The 20,124-nt window shown below is 43.3% G+C and overlaps 1 protein-coding gene across 1 annotated transcript in view; it reads left to right on the forward strand.

Moving 5' to 3' along the window:
* LOC132397814 (zinc finger matrin-type protein 4-like) overlaps window positions 1–20,124 on the forward strand; it is a 192,671-nt gene that overhangs the window by 169,002 nt on the left and 3,545 nt on the right. The window contains exon 5 of the mRNA XM_059976594.1: window positions 18,522–18,618. Within this exon, the coding sequence (XP_059832577.1) occupies window positions 18,522–18,618 (97 nt within the window). The remainder of the gene's footprint in view (window positions 1–18,521; window positions 18,619–20,124) is intronic.

The raw sequence follows: 20,124 nt of genomic DNA on the forward strand, positions 1-20,124 counted from the left end.
GGGCCACTGGTGCCTTAAAACCAGTTGCTCCGGGCAGATGGAGCTCGTTAACCACGGATGGTAGCTCCTCTAGGAGAGGGAAAACTCTGATTTCAAACCACCACTGCCTTGCGGCTGTACCCGCTCACGGGAAAGGCTTTGGGAGTAAACCCTGAGGAAAAATCCGGAGTCGGAGTCCCGAAGGTGGCTGACTGCTGTACCCAGCACCGGCACGGCAACTCCTGCGATGCTGCTGGCATCAAACTGTATCGACTTTCATCGTTCCTCTGGACCTGTCATCAGCATGGAGAGGGGGGGTCCCACTGCACGGGCAACAGACAGATCTCCATATCAACTCTGCCCTGGCTTGCGCCCTGGAGAGGCCACTCCCAGTGACTACCAGAGGCACAGTAGCCATGGTCAAAACACACACACACACACACACACACACCTTAACCATCTTATCTCTCAAAGACCAAGGTTCCCTAAACTTGTTAGCCTTGCCCTTTATTCTGACAGGATCATACAAACTGTAATCTTAAAATTTCACTTTTGAAGGCCTCCCACTTACCCAGTGCACCTTTGCCAGAAAGTAATCTGTCCCACCTGACACTTGGCAGATCCTTTCTGATATTGTTAAAATTGACCTTTCTCCAATTTAGAATCTCAACCCAAGGACCAGAACTATCCATATAACATTGAAACTAGTGGCATTATGAACACTAGATGCTAAGTGTTCCCTGACCCACACATTTATCATTTGCCCTGTCACATTCACTAATCAGAGATCTAGTCTCACACTTCCTCTATTTGGGATCTCTGTGTATTAATTAAGAATATTTTCCTAAAGACATTTGACAAACTCTATCCCATCCAGCCCTTTCACAGTTTATGGATCCCAATCAATATATGGAAAGTTGAAATCAACCACTGTAACAACCTTATGTTTCTGGCAACAGTCTGCAATCCCTCTACAAAATTGCTCCTCTAAATCCTGCTGACTATTGGGTGGTCTATAATAATTCCATTAACCTGGTGATCCCTTTCTTATTCCTCCATTCCACCTATATAACCTCAGTAGACGAGCTCTTCAGTCTATTCTGTTTGAGCACTACCATGACATTTTCCCTGAGTTGTAATGCCCCACCTCCCTTTTAATACTTCCTGCTCTATGTCTAAAAGAATGATACCCCAGTACATTGAGCTGCCAGTCCTGCCCTTTTTGTAACCAGCCTCACTAATGGCAACAATGTCAAAATTCCATGTGCTGATCCGTGCCCTAAGTTCATCTGCCTTTTCTACAATACTCCTTGCATTGAAATTCGATTCCTGAATTTGTATGCAGGCTTAACATCTTTCTCCGTAACCACTCCACTATCTGCTCTGATGCTTTGGTTCCCATCCCATAGCAATTCTAAACCCTCCCCACTCCCCCGTGCTACCAAGGTATTAGTCTCCCTTCAGCTCAGAATGCCTGTGTTGTCTAAGGACAGAGCACAAGGGCACAATAGAAGCAGGGGTAGGCCCCTCAAACCTGCCCTACTAGTCAATATGCCTTGATCCTTCTTTTGTTCCTCATCACCCTTAATTCCTTGATCTTTCAAATATCTATCTCCACTTAAAAAAAAATCTTATAATCTGGTGGTGTGAGTGTTTGCTCTTTGAATTGTAGCAAAGCATTATTTTTCAACAGTGTAGTAATGAACAGGTGAGTACTTACATTGTACTTTTTTTTGTCCTTTTTACATGCTTCTTCCCACCTTGGAAACTAGTTTTGTGATTAGCTTCCATTACTGACGGCAATGACGAGACAAGTGTCTCTAGGAATCCAGTCAACAGCCCAGACTCACTTCTCGCCTTTGCTCTGCCGTCAGCCTGATCCATGGAAAGTAAAACACTGCAGATACTGCAAGTCCGAGTCAAAACAAGACACTGGAATCACACAGCATGACAACTCAAAGATGACCTCATTTCCATCACTTAGCTCTTCCCCACATAAATCGGTCAGGTTTGGGGGGGGGGGGGGAAAGAGAAAAGGATGGACATATTCCACTTGTAGAAAAGAAAAAAAAATTGATAACTGTCTATCTCACCTATTGGAATTGATAAATATTTCTGGATCAAAAATCTTAATGCATTTTCAATATTTTTTCCAAAAAAAAGGAAAACAAGTAAGGACACTCCAAATGCTTAGGAAGATCCATTACTTAAAGAAAAGAGAAGTTATCTACTCCCTATGCAATCGTTACTCAGGTTTGGGCTCTAGGGGGGTCTCGTACTGGTTGTGTAGAAGAGTGCCTCAATTTCAGTGCAGCAGCATTTTCAGCCTATCACTGGACTTTTAAAACCTATTGAAGCATTTAAAAGGTTCCAAAAAGTTTTTAAAAAACTATCTAACTTAAGTTGTTGAAGGGATTTAAGAAAATACTGGAAAAATTCACAATTAGAATCAGAATCACATTTATTATCGACATGCGTAATGAAATTTATTGTTTTGTGGCAGCAATACTGCATAGGACATACAAAAGTATTTCCAGCATCTGCAGATTTTTTAAGTTACAATGAAAAAAAAATGCAAAAAAAAAATAGTGAGATAGTTCATGGGCTGTTCAGAAACCTGATGGCAGCGGGGTAAAAACTATTCCTAAAACATTGAGTGTTGGTCTTCAACCTCCTGTATCTTTTTCCTGATGGTGTTAATGAGAAGTGGTCATGTCCGGTCCTTAATGATGTCATTTGAAATTCATAAGTTATGGAAAAGAATTTCAAAATTATATTGATTTAAAATTAATCAGCCTTGAGAAAGAACTTAAAATATTTGTCTGAAAGTTCATTCTCAGCCATTAGTGCTGGTTTGGAGCAATTGTTTATTCTGTTTCTCTGGATTGACGTTCGTCAATTCAAGTTCATGTTGTCTCTGCTCATAATGAAGGTCAATGTATGACATCCCAATTTCATTGAATAAAATATAAATGGCACCTTACCCAGAGTTTCTGAGTATAAAACACCCCACATCCACTACTTTGATCCTAATTGTTCATCACCTCCCTCTAGTTCCCCTCCTCTTTCCCTTTCTTTCATGTTCACTGTCTTCTCCTATTAGATTCCTTCTCCTTCAGCATATGACCTCCTCCACCTATCTCCTTCCAGCTTCTTAGTTCAGCCTTCCTCCCCACCCGGTCTCACCAATCACCTGCCAGCTTGTGCCCCTACCCCTCCCTCACCTTATTCTGGCTTTTTCCATCTTCATTTTCCAGTCCAGATGAAGGCTGTCAGCAGTATGTTCCATTCACCTACCACTCTCTGTGTTTAAAACCTGCCTCTGACATCTCCCCTAAACTTTCCTCCACTCGCTGATATTAGCCATTGATGCCTTGGGATGAAGATACTGGTGTCCACACTGTCTATGCTTACACACCTCTGTCAAGTCATCTCTCATCCTCCGTTACTTCAAAGAGAGAAGCTTGAGCTCGAGCTCGCTGAACCTTTCCTCATGAGATGTTTTGAGAGAGTTATGGGGATTGGTTCTGAGAGAGCTAACAACAAGGTTAGATACACCATGACCTCACTGAATGGTAGAGCGAGTGGGCCCATCCTGCTGTTTCTTATAGTCCTGTGGCTGGACCACCGGTTTGAGCTAACTCATGGAGCTGAAGATGGGGTAGCTTCAAACAGGCTGGGTGTAGGACTTCCTGCTTCTCCCCCAGTAAGGGAGGTGACCTCACTCAACCAAGGCAGTGACTGCAAACACCCACCAAAAATAAACCCAAAATTGTTCCCTATGGTGGGGGAGTCTGGGGTAAGAGGGCACAGCCTCAGATTACAAGGATGCCTCTTTAAAACAGAGATGAGGAGGAATTTTTTTTTTAGCCAGAGAGTGGTGAATTCATTGGCTGTAGAGGACAAGTCATGAGATAAAATTAAAGCAGAGCTTGATAGGTTCTTGATTAATAACAGCATGAAAGGTTATAGGGAGAAGCCAGGAGAATGGGGTTGAGAGGGGTAATAAATCAGCCACGATGGTATAGCAGAGCAAACTTACTGAGTTGCAAGGTCTGATTCTGCTCCTATGTCTTATGTGACCATAACAAACCTATTGAACATTTTACTGAGTTTAAGTCCACATAGGGTAGCTTTGTATCAGACTGTAGGGATATGAAAGGAAGTGGAAAATTAATCAGGAAGCACGTTACCTTCTAACCTAACCTAAAAAATCTATTTGTATAGCGCCGTAATGTAGCAAAGTACCAAAGTACATCACAGGGCATGTACCAACCCTGAACCAGGTGTGGAGATGATGTACAGTACATCGTGGAGTCGGAGTTGCACAGCATGGAAACAAACCCCTTTGACCATACTTATCCAAGGAGCCTCTCTGAACGAGACCCTGTGTTTGACCACATCACTAAAACCTATCTCTTATTCTATATATCTGTCCCAATGACTTTTAAATTATATAATTTTACCTGTTTCCTTCACTTCCTCCAGCAGCACTCCATGTACTGAACACTGTATTGGAGAGAAACTTGCTTCGCCACTCCCCTTTAAATGTTTCGCCTCTCACCCTATACCTGTGCCCTCTAGGTTTGGATTCCCCTGCCGGGGGCGGGGGTGGGGGGAACGCGGACTCTTCATATGCTATGTCCCTTATCATTTTATAAACCTCTAAGGTCAGCCTCCTTCACTCCAAGCAAAATATTCCCAGCCTCTCTAATCTCTCCTCTCTCTCCCCAAGTCCTCTAGTCCTGGCAACATCCCTGTGAATCTTTTTTGCACCCTGTCGATGTTATTTGCATCCTTCCTGTAGCATGGCAACCAAAACCCCAAGTGTGACATAATACCCCAAGTGTGGTCTCCCCAGTAACATGTACAGCTGCAATATGACATTTTAGCTCATGCACACAGTGCCCTGATGAATGAGAACAGAAGGATGACCCTCTAGAACAGAGATGAGCAGGAATTTCTTTAGCCAGAGGCTGGTGTATCTGGAATTCATTGCCACAGATGAATGTGGAGGCAAGTCATTAGGTATATTAAAAGTGGATAGGCTCTTGCTTTATAAATGTGTCGAAGGTTGCAGGAAGAAGGCAGGAATGTGGGTCTGAGAGGGATTGTAAATCAGCCATGATGGAATGGCAGAGCAGACTCAATGCACTGAATGGCCTAATTCTGCTCCCCTGTCTTTTGGACTTATGGTCATAACTGAACCAAAAGTACCTCTTAAAATGTATTATTTGAAGTTCAGGTTGGTCATATCTGAGTACAAGTCACTACCGGAGCGATGCTGCTGAGAATTACAATGATATCCAGACCTCCTTCCTTGTCATTACCACAAAACCTACTTCTGTTGTCCATAATGCCTCTCTCAAGGGGTGAGTAGCTTCATAGCTGCTTTGTCTTGAACCTTGGTTCACACATTACATCAGATGCTCTGAATCAGCAGAGATAGTATTGATTGTCCACCCCTAACTGCCTCTTGAGCTAAGCAGTATCTTTTCAAACATAATTACAAGCTCACATTACAGTGGGTCCGGAGCCAGATATAGGTCAGAATGAAATACACTTGCTACCAGATGTACTTCTCCAACAGCCCAGTAATTTCATGCCCATTACTACTGCCAGCTGCTTATACCAGATTTATTCAAATTCAAGCAGTTTAATTACTTGAATTTAATTTCCCAGCTGCTGGAGTGGGATGTGAACATACCTCTGGACCAGTTAGTCAGGGATGTAACCACTGTTCTACCATCTGGTTCAAGCAAAATAGAGGCAGATGGTCATTGTAGGAAGTTAATAACATAGAAATCAGAGCTTGATAGGCCATTTGGCTCTTTGAACCTGCTCTACCATCCAAGACTCATCGTCTGTCCCATACTACAGTCCCAATCTCAAATCCTGCCCCTTAAAGGCTTTTCTCTAGAAATGTACTTCAGTGCATTCAAGGACATGGCCTCCAGAGATGAATGTAAATCCACAACCTATGAGTGAAGATGTTTCTCCCATCTTGGTCCTAACCATCTTGTTCTGTATCCTGACTCTACCGTGGTGTTTCCAATGCCTCCAGGAAGCGTCCTGGTTACTTGAAATGACCAGGAGACGTAGACAATTCTTCGAGAAGTTTAAACCTTTATTTGCAAACAAAGGCTGAGGCAATCAATGAACTTGTCACCGAAAGCCCACCAAGCTCCAGTGTACAGCATTCTTTATAGTAATTTCTTATCTCAGTTACATTTCGGTTTCATCAGCATGCCCAATCAATTTGTAATTGCATATCATCTATTCATGAACTAATCAATTGCCCTTGCCTAGCTCTCATTGCGTCACCATTATTTTTCACCCATTCGCATTGGGACCTTATTCGTGGCCAAGGTTATGTTTTCCAGACAACCTCCCTCACATTACATTCCTGCTCGCACCATCCTGTCCGCCACCGTTATCTCGTACTAAACAAAGGCTGAGTGTAATACATGGGGTACATCTCAGCTAATAGTGCTGCTAAACAAACAGGTGTTCTGTAAGTGCCATAATATGCAGCTAAGAGAGTACAAAGTATCTAGTGAAAACAACAGATAACAAAATGTGTCTAGTAAAATAATACATACTAATATTCAGTACCTAGAAGTGATTACATAGTATAGTAAATAGCTGATACATAGTGATTATATTTCAGGTATATATAGTGGTTATGTCAGATATATTTCTCAATATAATCCCCCCTTTGAGACCCACAAGGTCTCACACAGAAAGAGAACACTCAGAGGCCGTGCACCAAAGCCAAAATAAAGTCCAGCATTTTAATCCCAAATCTGGGTCAACTACAATTTCCATACTCGGAGCTCAAAATGATCTCTCTCTGTTATCCTAGGCTGCTGAGCCAAAAACCTGTCCCTCCATAGCTGAAACAGGAAAAAAGACTCAGACACCCTTACAGACTAGTGTCCACATTATTAACACCTTCCAGTCCGCTTGGTGCATCGTGCAGACTGTAACAGTACATCATCGGCTTTTCTCCTTGTCTAGGGTCAGGTTCAACAATTTCCAGGAGCATCGGGAATTGTTTTGCTGTCGCAAGCATTATCAAAGTCTTGAGACATGGAAGAAAACAGCACAGAATAAATGCACAATTTATCAGCACAATGCCTGCAATCATTGCTAATTTAGTCAGCCACGCACCCCATCCCCCTAGTTTGCTTTCTAATCAGTCTGCCCATAACTCCTCTACCCCCCTCCTTGGGACTTCCAGTCCTGTCTGGGCTGTTGCTTAAATCTACTCTGTTTCTGATAGGGCATCTGTGGAAATGCTCCTCCGAAGACATTCATTATTGGCATGGGGTTTTCTGGCCCTTGACTGACAGAATGACTGGTTCCTCCATCTAATGGTGTAATGGCTGTACTCACACTAGTGATGGCTGGCAGCATCTTTTTGCTTTTTTCTTAATCCTTCTTTTTCAGTTCTTCGAGCTGCATTTACAATAGCTTTCGCTGCACCTCTTCTTGCTGCTCAGCCAGCTTTCGTTTGTCTCTCCGATATTTCTCTACCGCGTGGACTACGTGATCACTGAATGCTCGTGGGGTCAGTGATGACAGCCCAACCACTTCCTCCAATTTAGACGTGACCAGTGGAGGCATTGCATCCAAAATGCTCTGTCAGAACAGTGAGTTCAGAAACAAGTTATTCTCCACCTCTTGCTCAGTCTCCAGTCTCCACCTTTTCAACTGGTTTTCTACATAGGCTGCTGGGTTTTCAGTGTCTACCAGTAGTTCCCCCTTTAAGGCTTTGGGGTCCACTCTGGGTGGATAAAGCTTCCTGAGGGCCTGCCATACCCTCTGTCTCACTGGATCAAAACTGGCCTCATCAGTCTGTGGGCTGTCCACATTCTGAAAGCCAGCCATTTCCATCAGTTCTTTCAGCTTGGAAGTTCCCATCAACCTTATCAGCAGTGCCTTCAAATCTCCCATAGCCAACAATCGTCCCATTGTTTCCTCCTCAAAGGCTCTAATCCACTTTCCTGCCCCCTCGTGCAGACTAGGCAGAGTATTTGTCAGCCCTTCCAGGTCCTGGGATCCCCAAGGGATATACTGTACTAGTCCTGACCCCTTACCAGCAGTGGCAGCATTTCCTTCTCCCCGTTCCATGTAATCAAGCTTCCTTCCTCACTTGGTTCTTATTGTTTGGTTTATGATTTTTAATTAGTGCTTCCATCTCTTCACACAAGCTCACATCGAATGTCCCTTCTTTTGGCCATTTCGTGCGTTGGTTTTTGGTTCTCTTTTCCCATTTCTCTGAAATTGCAGTAATCTCACCTCTACTTACCAGGAATTTCTTGCACAGTATGTCTACTGTTGTTCCTTTTCCTTCCGCCATGTTATTCTCTTCTTCTCTTAGGTATTATTTCTTTTAAAAAAATCTCACAGTTCAAATACCTCCCTGATCCTATCTCCACGCCTAGCCGTACAGTTTATTCTACCAATGTTTAAGCAATTTATCAAATTCTTCTTACCTTCTATTCCGTTCTGTCCGAGCAGCCCTCAACCTAGGGCATTACTCACAGAACTTTCTCTTCACTCTCCCTGCCTGTTCAGCCCTTCGCTTTGTGTGAAGTGGTATCCACAGGGATTTTCTCTATTATTCCTTACCCTGTCTGTTCAACCCTTGGCTTTGTGTGAAGCGGTATCCACAGGGATTTTCTCTATTATTCCTTACCCTGCCCGTTCAGCCCTTCGCTTTGTGCGAAGCGGTATCCACAGGGATTTTCTAACACCACGTGGAATTTTCTTTACTCAACTTCTTGTTACCTTATTGGTACTCACCCCCACTGCAGTGTTCTCGATCAATCCTCTGAGCCTCCTGTCAAACCCTCAATTCTGCCAGATTCGTTGGATCGGAGAAACCCTTCGGCAGTTGCTACACACTTCCGAGTCCCCGAGACCCCCAAAACCAACAGAATTTTAATCCAAATTGTCGCAAAAAGCCTTTATCTTTTTTCTGGGTGCACCCGTAATTCTGTTAGCTCTGTGAGGGCTCTCGAGGGACCGGGAAGCGGCCTCAACCCGCCGAACCTTTTCCTCGGGTCTCTTCCCGGTCCTGTCACAGTCGCCAATTTTGTCGTGGTTACTTGAAATGACCAGGAGACGCAGACAATTCTTCGAGAAGTTTAAACCTTTATCTGCAAACAAAGGCTGAGGCAATCAATGAACTTGTCACCGAAAGCCCACCGAGCTCCGGTGTACAGCATTCTTGATAGTAATTTCTTATCTCAGTTACATTTCGGTTTCATCAGCATACCCAATCAATTTATAATTGCATATCATCTATATATTAACTAATCAATCGCTGTTGCCCAGCTCTCGGTGCGTCACCATTATTTTTCACCCATTCGCATTGGGACCTTATTCGTGGCCAAGGTTATGTTTTCCAGACAACCTCCCTCACATTACATTCCTGCTCGCACCATCCTGTCCGCCACCGTTATCTCGTACTAAACAAAGGCTGAGTGTAATACATGGGGTACATCTCAGCTAATAGTGCTGCTAAACAAACAGGTGTTCTGTAAGTGCCATAATATGCAGCTAAGAGAGTACAAAGTATCTGGTGAAAACAACACATAACAAAATGTGTCTAGTAAAATAATACATACTAATATTCAGTACAGAGAAGTGATTACATAGTATAGTAAATAGCTAATACATAGTGATTATATTTCAGGTATATATAGTAGTTATGTCAGATATATTTCTCAATAGAAGCAGACTCAATCTTCCAATATCCCTCAATGAAATTCCCTCTCATTTGATAAATAGAGGCCTTCATGTCTGAACTCTCTCTCATTTCCTTCTCTCATCTGCAGCCATCGAACTGGAATTGGAATTGGTTCATTATTGTAACCAAGGTACCAAGGTACAGCTAAAAAAGCTTGCCTTGCATACTGTTCAAATCATTACACAGTGAGTTGAGGGTAGAACGAGGGAAAACAAAACACAATGCAGGATAAGGTACAGCAGCTTGAGAGAAAGTGCAGTGCAGTTAACCAGTAAGGTCCAAGTTCATAGAGAGGTAGATTGTGAGAGCTCACGTCTCCACCTGATCGTACAAGAGAACCATTTAATAGTCTTATTACAGCATTGTAGAAGCTGTCCTTGAGCCTAGTGGTGTGCGCTTCTACCTCGTGGGATGACGCAAGAATGTCTGGGGTGGGTGGGAATTTTAATTCTGCTGGCTGCAAGAAGTATAGGCGGAGCCCATGGAGGGGAGACTGGTTTCTATGATGTGCCGAGCTGTGTCCGCATGACTGTTTCTTGCAGTCATATGCAGAGTAATTACCAATGCTACTACGGAGGACGGATTAAAACAACACTCCTTAATGTTTGGTCTTCCCAACTTTGCCAGGTTTCCAGCCAAAGCCAGGTTGGTCTGGGATATTTCAGAGGTCAAGTGGCTTATCCGACTGAAATTCAGCACTGCTGGGAAAGAAACGGATCATCTTCTGCCGGTAGTTTGTGCAATCCCAATGGCTTAGAAGAACCAATCGGCATCCAATAAACAAAAAAGGCATACCACATTCTGTAAACGTGCTTACCATTGGATAACTGATCAGTAATGGAAAATGCTGTGAATACTCAGCAGATCAGGCAGTATCTATGGAAAACAAAATGGAGTTAACAATTCAGACTAGTGGGTGCTTGCTAACCAGTGCTGACTCAGTGGCAATAAAGGTCCTGCCTCTGTGCTGTATGAATCTTTGAGCATTGTATAATAACAGAGCATTTCAGAGCAAATAACAAATCTTTCTCTCATGCTCTTTCTGAATCACTTGAACATTAGATTTCATCAAGGAGTCAAGGAGGAGGTACAGGAATGTTTGTTATGTGCTGTGTCATGTGTTGTGGGCTATCGTTGGTCTTTATATGACCATGATTGTTTTCGGCAAAAAATTTCTACAGAAGTGGTTTGCCATTGCCTCCTTCTGGGCAGTGTCATTCCAAGAGGGATGACCCCAGCCATTATCAATACTCTTCAGAGATTGTCTCCATGGCGTCTGTGGTCACTTAACTAGAACTTGTGATGTGCTCCAGTTGCTCATATGACCATCGGCTATCTATTCCAATGGCTTCACGTGACCCTGATTGGAGGGGAGGGGTGCTGAGCAGGTACTACACCTTGCCCAAGGGTGACCTACAAGCGAGCAGAGGGAAGGAGTGCCTTACACCCCCTTTATCCCCACCCTACTGTTACACTTTATTCTGCATTGCTATTGTTTTACCTTGTTCTGCCTCAATGCACTGTGTAATAATTTGATCTATTGTGAACAGTATATGGGTTAAGGTTTTAATGGTAACTCTGTAGATGTGAAAATAATAAAACAATTTGAATTCCAAGACCAGGGTATGAGGTTTAGTTGAAAGTGGTTGGTGGGGGGGGGAGTTTGTCTTCAGGAGGGATGAGCGGAGCATTGGAGGGCTGGGGCACTGGAGAGCCTTTGGGAGAACAGTCAACACCACAGTATGACAGTCAGTGGGATCAGCTGTAGTGCTCTGAATACTTTTCAATTTGAACTATTTGAAGTGAAGAACAATTTAAAACATAAAGTTGGAAAAGCATTGTCAAGTCAGCAGCAGACCTTGCTAATCGGCCATTGTGTGGAGTTCTTCTTTAATTAACCTTCTTGGTGTTCTGTGGTCGTTACACGCAGTTTACAGTCTTTTAATTGGATTTTCATTATAACCTTTAATTGGGCATCATCAGCCCTGCTGAAGTGAGGGAGGGAAGTATGAGCAGATGTTAAATCAATGTGGTACAATTAGTAGTTTCGATTAATCCTTCACAATTGCTTTTGGAATTTTTAAGCAGAGACATTTTAACCTCTTCGTATAACTTGCTATTGAGCAAAAGATAACTGCATCTTCTGTGAAAAAGTAAATAAGAATTGATGAAGCAACTTTACAGCTTCAATGAGAAAGGGTAGGTGCATGTGTTGTTAAGTATTTTAAGCACAAGAGATTCTACAAATGTGTGTTACAAAAGAGTAACACACACAAAATGCTGGAGGAATTCAGCAGGTCAGGCGGCATCAATGGTAAGGAATAAACAGTGAATATTTTGAGCCATGACTCTTCATTAGGACAGGAAAGAAACAGGGAAGAAGCCAGAATAAGATGGGGGGGTGGGAATGAAAACCTCTCCCCACCACCTTTCTTATTTTGGTGTGTTTCCCTGTCTCCTGGCTTCTTATGCTTCCTGCTAAAGCATCAACTGTTTATTCCTTATCCATAGATGCTGCCTGACTTGCTGAGTACCTTGAACATTTTGTTTGTATTGCCCTGGTCAGTCTTATGTTTTATTCTCAGGGTGAGTCTCAGGTAAAGTAGCAATTGGCTTATTATTGTCACATGTACCAAGAAACAATGAAAAGTGTGTTTAGCATGCCATCAAGCAGATCATCCTATACGTTGAAGCTGAACAAAAGGAAAATAAAATGGAGTGTACAATATAGGGTTACAGGTTTGGAGCAACTACAGTGCAAATGTTCCAATAAGGTGCAAGGTAGATCAGGAGATCAGGAGTCCATCTTTTTCATATGAGAGGTCCGTTCAGGCATCGTGTACGAGCAGGATGGAAGCTGTCAGTGAGCCTGGTGGTGTATGTTGCCAAGCTTATGTATCTTGTACCCAATCAAAGGGGGGAGAAGAGAGAATACCGAGAGAGGGGGGGCTTTTGATTTTGTTGATAATTGCATGTGAAATACTTCAAATTTTATAGCCTCCTGGAATGATGTTTCCACCTTTACAATCCTTAGTGAGAAAAATTACAAAAGCACAAAATTCTTACTGTTCAGAGGGAGGCCAGTCAGCCCATTGAATCCAAGTCAACTCCTTGTGGAGAAACCCTGTGATTCCAATTTCCATGAGATCTGCCATTAGCCTCCCCCTCCTTATTATTGTATTTTATTTAGAGATACAGTACAGTAACAGGCCCTCCCAGCCCAATGAGCTCACGCCGTCCAATTACACCCATGTGACCAATTAACCTACTGACCCATATGTCTTTGGAATGTAGATGGAAGCCAGAGCACCCGGCGAAAACCCATGATATCACGAGGAGGGCGTGCAAACTCCTTGCAGACAGCAGCTGGAATTGGACCCAGGTCACTGACCCTGTCATAGCTGCCATGCCACCCCAGATACCACTCAGGGCTCAGGCTTCTCCTGGTACCACTCCATTCCCTTTTGAATTCATAATGGTACCATCCTTGCAGACATCTTATTCCAGGTCATAACCAAAAAAGTATTTCCTCATACTGGATCGAAAGAGACTGCAAATGCTGGAATCTGGAATGAACAAAAACCAGCAAATGAAACATCTCACCCCAAAATGTCGACTACCTGTTTGTTTCCACAGAAGCCATTTGACCCACTTTTGTATTTACTCACATTTCTCTATACCATTCATTAACTTCTGTCCACTCTGGAAACTTTTCCTGCTTCTGAAACCTTTCTTTAACCTGAGTACAAACCTTAAAACATTTTTCTTTGAATAAGGCGTTCATTGTTGTCTCCTTCTGTAGCTTGTAGCTGTATTCTGTTCAATTATGCTCCTAATAACACACTGTGAGGTGTTTTATAACATTAAAGGTGCTACATAAGTAAAGTGTTGTTGGAGGATTAACACCTCAAGTGGAACTACCATAAGAGACAGGAGCAGAATTGGGCCATTCAGTCCATGGAGTCTTCTCTACTATTCCATCATAGCTGATTTATCATCCCTCTCCAGCCTATACTCGTGCCTTTTCCCATAACTTTTGATGCCCTGAGTAACCAAGAGCCATTCTAAAGGTTTCGCCAACTGTCCTGAAGCATTGTTGCACGGGTTGGCACATTTAAAAGTTCAAAGGTTCGAAGTTCCAATTTAATGGCAGAGAAATGTATACAATATACATCCTGAAATGCTTTTTCTTCGCAAACATCCACGAAAACAGAGGAGTGCCCCAAAGAATGAACGACAGTTAAATGTGAGAACCCCAAATTTCCCCCCCCCAGCTCCCCCCTCCCACGTGTAAGCGGCAGCAAGGCAATGATACCCCCCCCCCCCACCCCGGGCAAAAATGCGTACCCGCTACTGAGAACAAGCGTGAGCTAAGCAATAGCAAAGACACGGACCTTGCAGTTACCCCAAAAACTATCGCATTTCATCCAGCATTCAACAAACCACAGGTTCTCTCCCTCCCTAATCAGGGAGAGTGGGGTGTCCTCCATTACAGACTGAATATTAGGGAACAATTAGCACAGGGACCTCACTGTTTGTGGAACTAAAATGAATTTATAATATCTTAGAGACACTTACACCTTGTAGTAAATAAGTTTGAAGAAAAATTTCATTTAGCACTGCTTTCAAATATTAATTACAACTTCAATAAACCATCACAAGACAGATAGCATTTCTCAGGAAATAAAATCCACACACACAAAAATTAATTATCATGCATGATGTCTTCTCTGTGTTAATGGAACTGTCCTAACTAGCAGTTGGATTGTCACCTCCCTTTCACTCTGCATGCTCTTCATTATCTTTCAATTACCAGCTTACTGCTTTGTTCTTCCCCTGACATTGCCAACCCCAAGCCTGCTCCAGACTTCCCCGTCGACTGCTTCCCCACAATGCTTCCAAGGCAGCCGGTTTCTGCAGATAAAAGACCCACAGAAGCATAAAAGCTGCTGTATCCAGGTGCAGGCTGAAGCCCTACACCAGAGATATAACATTGCAAATTTCCACATCCTGATTAGACTTGATGTGAGCTTTTGCTTGGTATTGTCTCACCTCGGAGAGGCCAACCTGTTTCTAAAGGCAAGCCGTTATTATTTAAGTGGGAAAAAAGGAAAGGAAGGGGGAAGAATGAGAGGTCAGGAAAAGGGGAAACACACCAAAATAATAAAGGTGGTGGGGAGAGGCTTCCACTAACCACCCCCCCACCTTCTTTTTATGGCTTCTTCCCCATTCCACTCCAGTCCTGGTGAAGGGTCTCCGCTCGAAACATTCACTGTTTATTCCTTTCCAGTGATGCCGCCTGATCTGCTGAATTCCTCCAGCGTTTTATATGTGTTACCCTGGATTTCTAGCATCTGTAGAATCTTCTAGAATCTCTACACATGCACCTGCCCTTTCCCACTGAAGCTGTAAGGTTGTTTCACCAATTCTTATTAATTTTTTTCATATTCAGTTATCTTTAACTCAATAGCAAGTTATGTAGGCATCTGTTAGTCTCGAGAGACCATGGATTTGCACCTTGGAAAGTTTCCAGGGCAGGGCAGGGTTGTATGGGAGACCAGCAGTTGCCCATGCTACAAGTGTCCCCTATCCCCTATCCACACCACCAAGGGAAGGGCAAGGGCCGATACACCTTGGCACCAGTGTCATCGCAGAGTAATGTGTAGTTAAATGCCTTGCTCAAGGATACAACACGCTGCCTCAGCTGAGGCTCGAACTAGCGACCTTCAGATCACTAGACCAATGCCTTAACCACTTGGCCGTGCGCCAGCACACAGCAAGTTATACGAAAAGGTTAAAATGTTTCTGCTTAAAAATTCCAAAAGCAATTGTGAAGGATTAATCTAATTGTCCTACAGTGATTTAACATCTGGGTAACGTGCTCATGGTCATGGCGTATTCCTCCACTTGTTCCCAGTGAATTCCCCAGACGCAGCAGTGCCAAGCGGGATTGTCCACTCTGGTTTTCCCACTGTGACTCCCAAAGGAAATCCTGTGCAAGGCAGGCAGGAGCGAGCAGAAACATTCCCTGCAGGCATGCATCTGGGGGACGTCACATACTCCTTGTCAGGTAGGACAGCACCATGAGCAATGAGCACAAAATGCTGGCGGAACTCAGCAGGTAAGGGAGCATCTATGGAGAGGCATGAACAGTCGATGTTTCAGGACGAGACCCTTAATCAGGACTGGAAGGGAAGGGGGGGTGAAGGTTGAGGGAGGGGAATGATTACAAACTGGCAAAGCCATAGGTGATAAAAGGTGAAGGGAAAGATGTCATCATGCCATTAAGCTGGAAAGAGTACAAGAGATTTACAGGGATATTATTGGCTTTCAGCATGCTGGCCTTCAACAGTGAGGGCGTGGAGCATGGGAAATTATGTTGCAGTTATACATGATGTTGGAATATTGGACATTCTGCTAATAGGAAAGATGCCAATATATTTACGAAGATGCTGCTGGGACTTGAGGATCTGAGTTATGGAGAGAGGTTGGACAGATTGTGGTTTTATTTACCATGTAAGAAAATTAGGGGGATTATAGTATTATGCAGGGTATAAAATTGTGAGGTGAACGCACATAGGGTTTTCCCTGGGTTCAGCGGGCATAGATTGAGGGTGAGAGGAGAAAGCTGTAATTGGAACCAGAGGGCAACTATTTAATCCAGAAGGTGATCAGTATATTGAATGAGCTGCCAGAGGAAGTGGTTGAGGCAGGTACATAAGCAACATTTAAAAAGCACTTGGACAGGTACATGGATAGGAAAGGTTTAGAGGGGATAAGCCAAAGGTGAGCAAATAGGACTAGTTTAGATGGAAATCTTGATCTGCATGGACCAGATGGGCTGAACAGCCTGTTCCTATGCTGTATGACTGTATCAGTCCCACAGCGACCCAGGACGGGACTTAGTTACAATGCCCGTCAAGACCAGCAGGCTGGGGTTCCAAGCAAAAGCACCGACATGATGTTCAGACTGCTAGTCAAAGGTGCACCAAATCAGTAGTGTTGTAGACTTGTCGTGCCCACGGTGCTGTAGGAACTCAGCAAGTTAGGCAGCACCTATTGAGGGTAATAAGCAGTCGATGACTTAGTCCGGTTTGGTGCAGCATTCTCTCACAATCTACAAATGCTACAGTGAATCATCAAGGAGAAAAGGTCATCAGCTGCAGAACAAAGAAGTGATTGCAGAAACAAGCCACCATGCAAACTCCCTATTCCAAAAGCTCCTTCCTAGAAAGCACTATGGGGCGATTAAAACAAAAACCTCATGTCATCTTCAAAGTTCTACCCCACCCCCACCCCAGGCAGTTCATCCGATCAACCATTCTAGTTAGCCTGACCCCCACCCCCTCTTTCACATTTTATTCCATATCTGTACTTTAATCTGTAACTTTATTTTAATGTAAAATTCTTTAATCTCTACAATATTGTTGCACCGTGACCGACAAACGGAGGAAAATTCATCATATACGTAAAAGTATACGGCAAATAAAGTTGATTCCTGATCCGGTGTTCTCAATGCAGGATCGTCTCTGGCCACAGGTTCAGCACCAGAGCCATTAATAGGGGACCACTGTGTTTAAGTTAGTAGAGTTGTCGTCCAGTGGGAGAGCAATGAAAGGAGCTGAGTTCAAGTCCCACCACTGCAGCGATGGAAATTTAATTTTAAAAAACCAGATAAAGTCAGAGCCAACTTTATTATCATATGCACGAGTGTATCTGTGGACAGGAGCAATGAAAAGCTCACTTGCAGCAGCATCACAGGCAGAAAGCATAAGAGACACAAAATTCACAAGAGAAACGTACATAAATGAAATAAAATTATACATGAAAGAACACCGATCTAACAAATAGAAGTTCACCGTAGTGCAAGGTGGTCATAGAGTTGTCATACCGGAGCAGTAATTAACATGCGGGTTTGTTTCAAGAATCGTTAGGCTGAAGGGAGGTAGCTGTTCTCGAACCTGCTGCCATGCTTCAGGTTTCCTTACGTCCTGCCCTGTGGTAGCTGCGTAAAGATTGTATTCCCCGAACTTTTAGTGATGGATGTCGTCTTCTTGAGGCAATGCCTTATGTAGATACTGGTAATCGTAACTACAACATGGGTAGATTATTATAAAATCCCATTTTCATAGTATAGTAAGTACAGCAATAGCATTTGTGGCCCCCCCTGTGCCAAACGCGATTCCAAATCAAACTGAATCTCTTTTGCATGGTCATGATCCACATCCCTCGATTCCCTGCTTATTCATGTGCCCACCTGAAAGCCTGTTACACACCCTTATCAACCAGCTTTCATATTCAATACTGGCCCATGATGCAGAATATCTGCCACCTTTGTCTTACATGGACTGGCCCACATGTGACTCCAGGCCCACAGCCAAGCATACAAATCTAATATAGCCCAGCAAGTTCAAGGGCAAAGAGGGATGGGCAATAAATGCTGCACTTACCGTGATGCCCAGTTCTTGAAGTAAGACTAAGCAAATGAAGCAATGTTCAGGGTACGGAGAGGGGCTGGAGAAGCTCACGAACTGTTCAGACTGAACTGGTCCATTAGATCACTTTGAACCAGGGGTTGGGAAGCGTGGGTGTGGTGGAAGCGGCTAGCTTGTGCTTCCCACTGTAAGATGTTCCATGGCAGGAAAATCTCTGACATTGTTTAGCGTGTGAAAACGTTGGACTCTTGTGTGAGACACTGGGAAAGCTGAGCAGAGGCAGAGAAAGGTGGCGTGTCTCAGTCACCACCTTGGCATTGATTTAATCTGGTTGTGTTCTCTTGCAGCACTAAGGCGCAGTTACACCTGTAGTTTGTGCCATGTGGTCCTGAATTCAATAGAACAATACCACGCCCATCTCCAAGGATCCAAACATCAGACCAAGTAAGTAGTCTTGCAGATCTTCACTCTTCCGTTCCAGAACTATGTATGTTGTCAATGCTGAGGCTGGGGGCTGTTCCAATGAGGAGACCATGAGGTGAGAACAAGAGGAGGCCTTGTGACACAGCTAGAAAAGTAGTTGCCTTGTAGCACCAGAAACTTAGGTTCAATCCCAGCTTCTGGCACTAACTGTGTGGAGGATTTTCATTCTCCTAGTGATAGAAGTGGAAATAATAGCAACGTTTAAGAGGTATAGGCTGAGTACCCCTTTTCTGAAATGCTTGGGGCTGGAAGTGTTTCAGAGTTTGGAATATATAAAGAGATAGCTTGGGATTGCCATCATTTCCGACTCTGAATTTATGTACAGTCTTTGACACTTATGACCTACTATTAACATAATGAAAACATAATTGTGCAGGGTAACGAAAGCAGCTCAGCAGAATTGGGAGAATACCTGAATCCGCCGTTGAACAACAACAAGCAATGGCAGAATTTCACAGATGCCGTATGACCCACTGATTGAAAGGTTACAGTGCGCTGTATTTGTATTTTAGATGTTTTTCTAGGTTTTATGTAAGATACAAAAACAATCAGCATTGTAGTCTTCTACTGCTGTTAGATTTTCATCAGGGACGATCTTCGCATACACGTCAATGAGTTTCTCTGCTGCTTCGTGATCAGCAAATGCTTTATCTGTAAAATTTTTTAAATATGCAAAAATTTATTGCCATGCCTTTCCTTAAATTTCTGTAACCAGCCTGCTGAATATTCACAACTACCTTCAATTTCCATCCGTTGTGATAAATCTTTGTTTCATGATCAGCATACTGTTCAGTGACACGTTCATTCTGATGCTGAGGAATCCACTCTTTCAACATTTGATCGTGACCTTAATTCTTTGCTTTATGCACTGTTTTTCTATTTTTCACTAACTTCTGTTCATTACAAATGTAAGGTCACTTCTCAGAACTGTCAAGGATGGATACAGACCTGCTCACCACCTGGAAGCTTCCCAGTGCCTTGTGGAATTTTCCGTTTGTGTCTTCATGTCGGCACTCAAAAATGAGGAGGTTTTTGGATTTTTGAATAAGGGGTACTCAACCTGTATTTAGACAGACATATAAGCAGGCAGATTTTCCCAGTGACTGCTCAGCTCTACCCCAGATTGCAGTTTCTTCCCACATCCCAAAGAGGTGTGGGTTGGAGGTTAAATTGCCAGCAGTGTATTTGTGAATAGTAAAATCCCAGGGGAGATGATGGGAATGTGAGAATAAAGAAGTAGCATTAATATAAATGTGATGTTCAGTACAGACCTGTTGGGCTGAAGGGCCTGTTTTTTTGCCATGCCTCACTGCTTAAATTTATTTTTGGACCAAGGGAATCTGAGGATGTGGATTGGATGATAAAATAGTTGGGGTATCAGATCTGCCATGGTTTTTTTTAATTGGGAGAATGACTTTGGTGGTTGTTGCTGACACATTCTGGCATTGGCCTGGGTTCAATTCTGAC

Source organism: Hypanus sabinus, chromosome 1, assembly GCF_030144855.1.
Source record: "Hypanus sabinus isolate sHypSab1 chromosome 1, sHypSab1.hap1, whole genome shotgun sequence".
NCBI classification, from domain to species: Eukaryota; Metazoa; Chordata; class Chondrichthyes; order Myliobatiformes; family Dasyatidae; genus Hypanus; species Hypanus sabinus.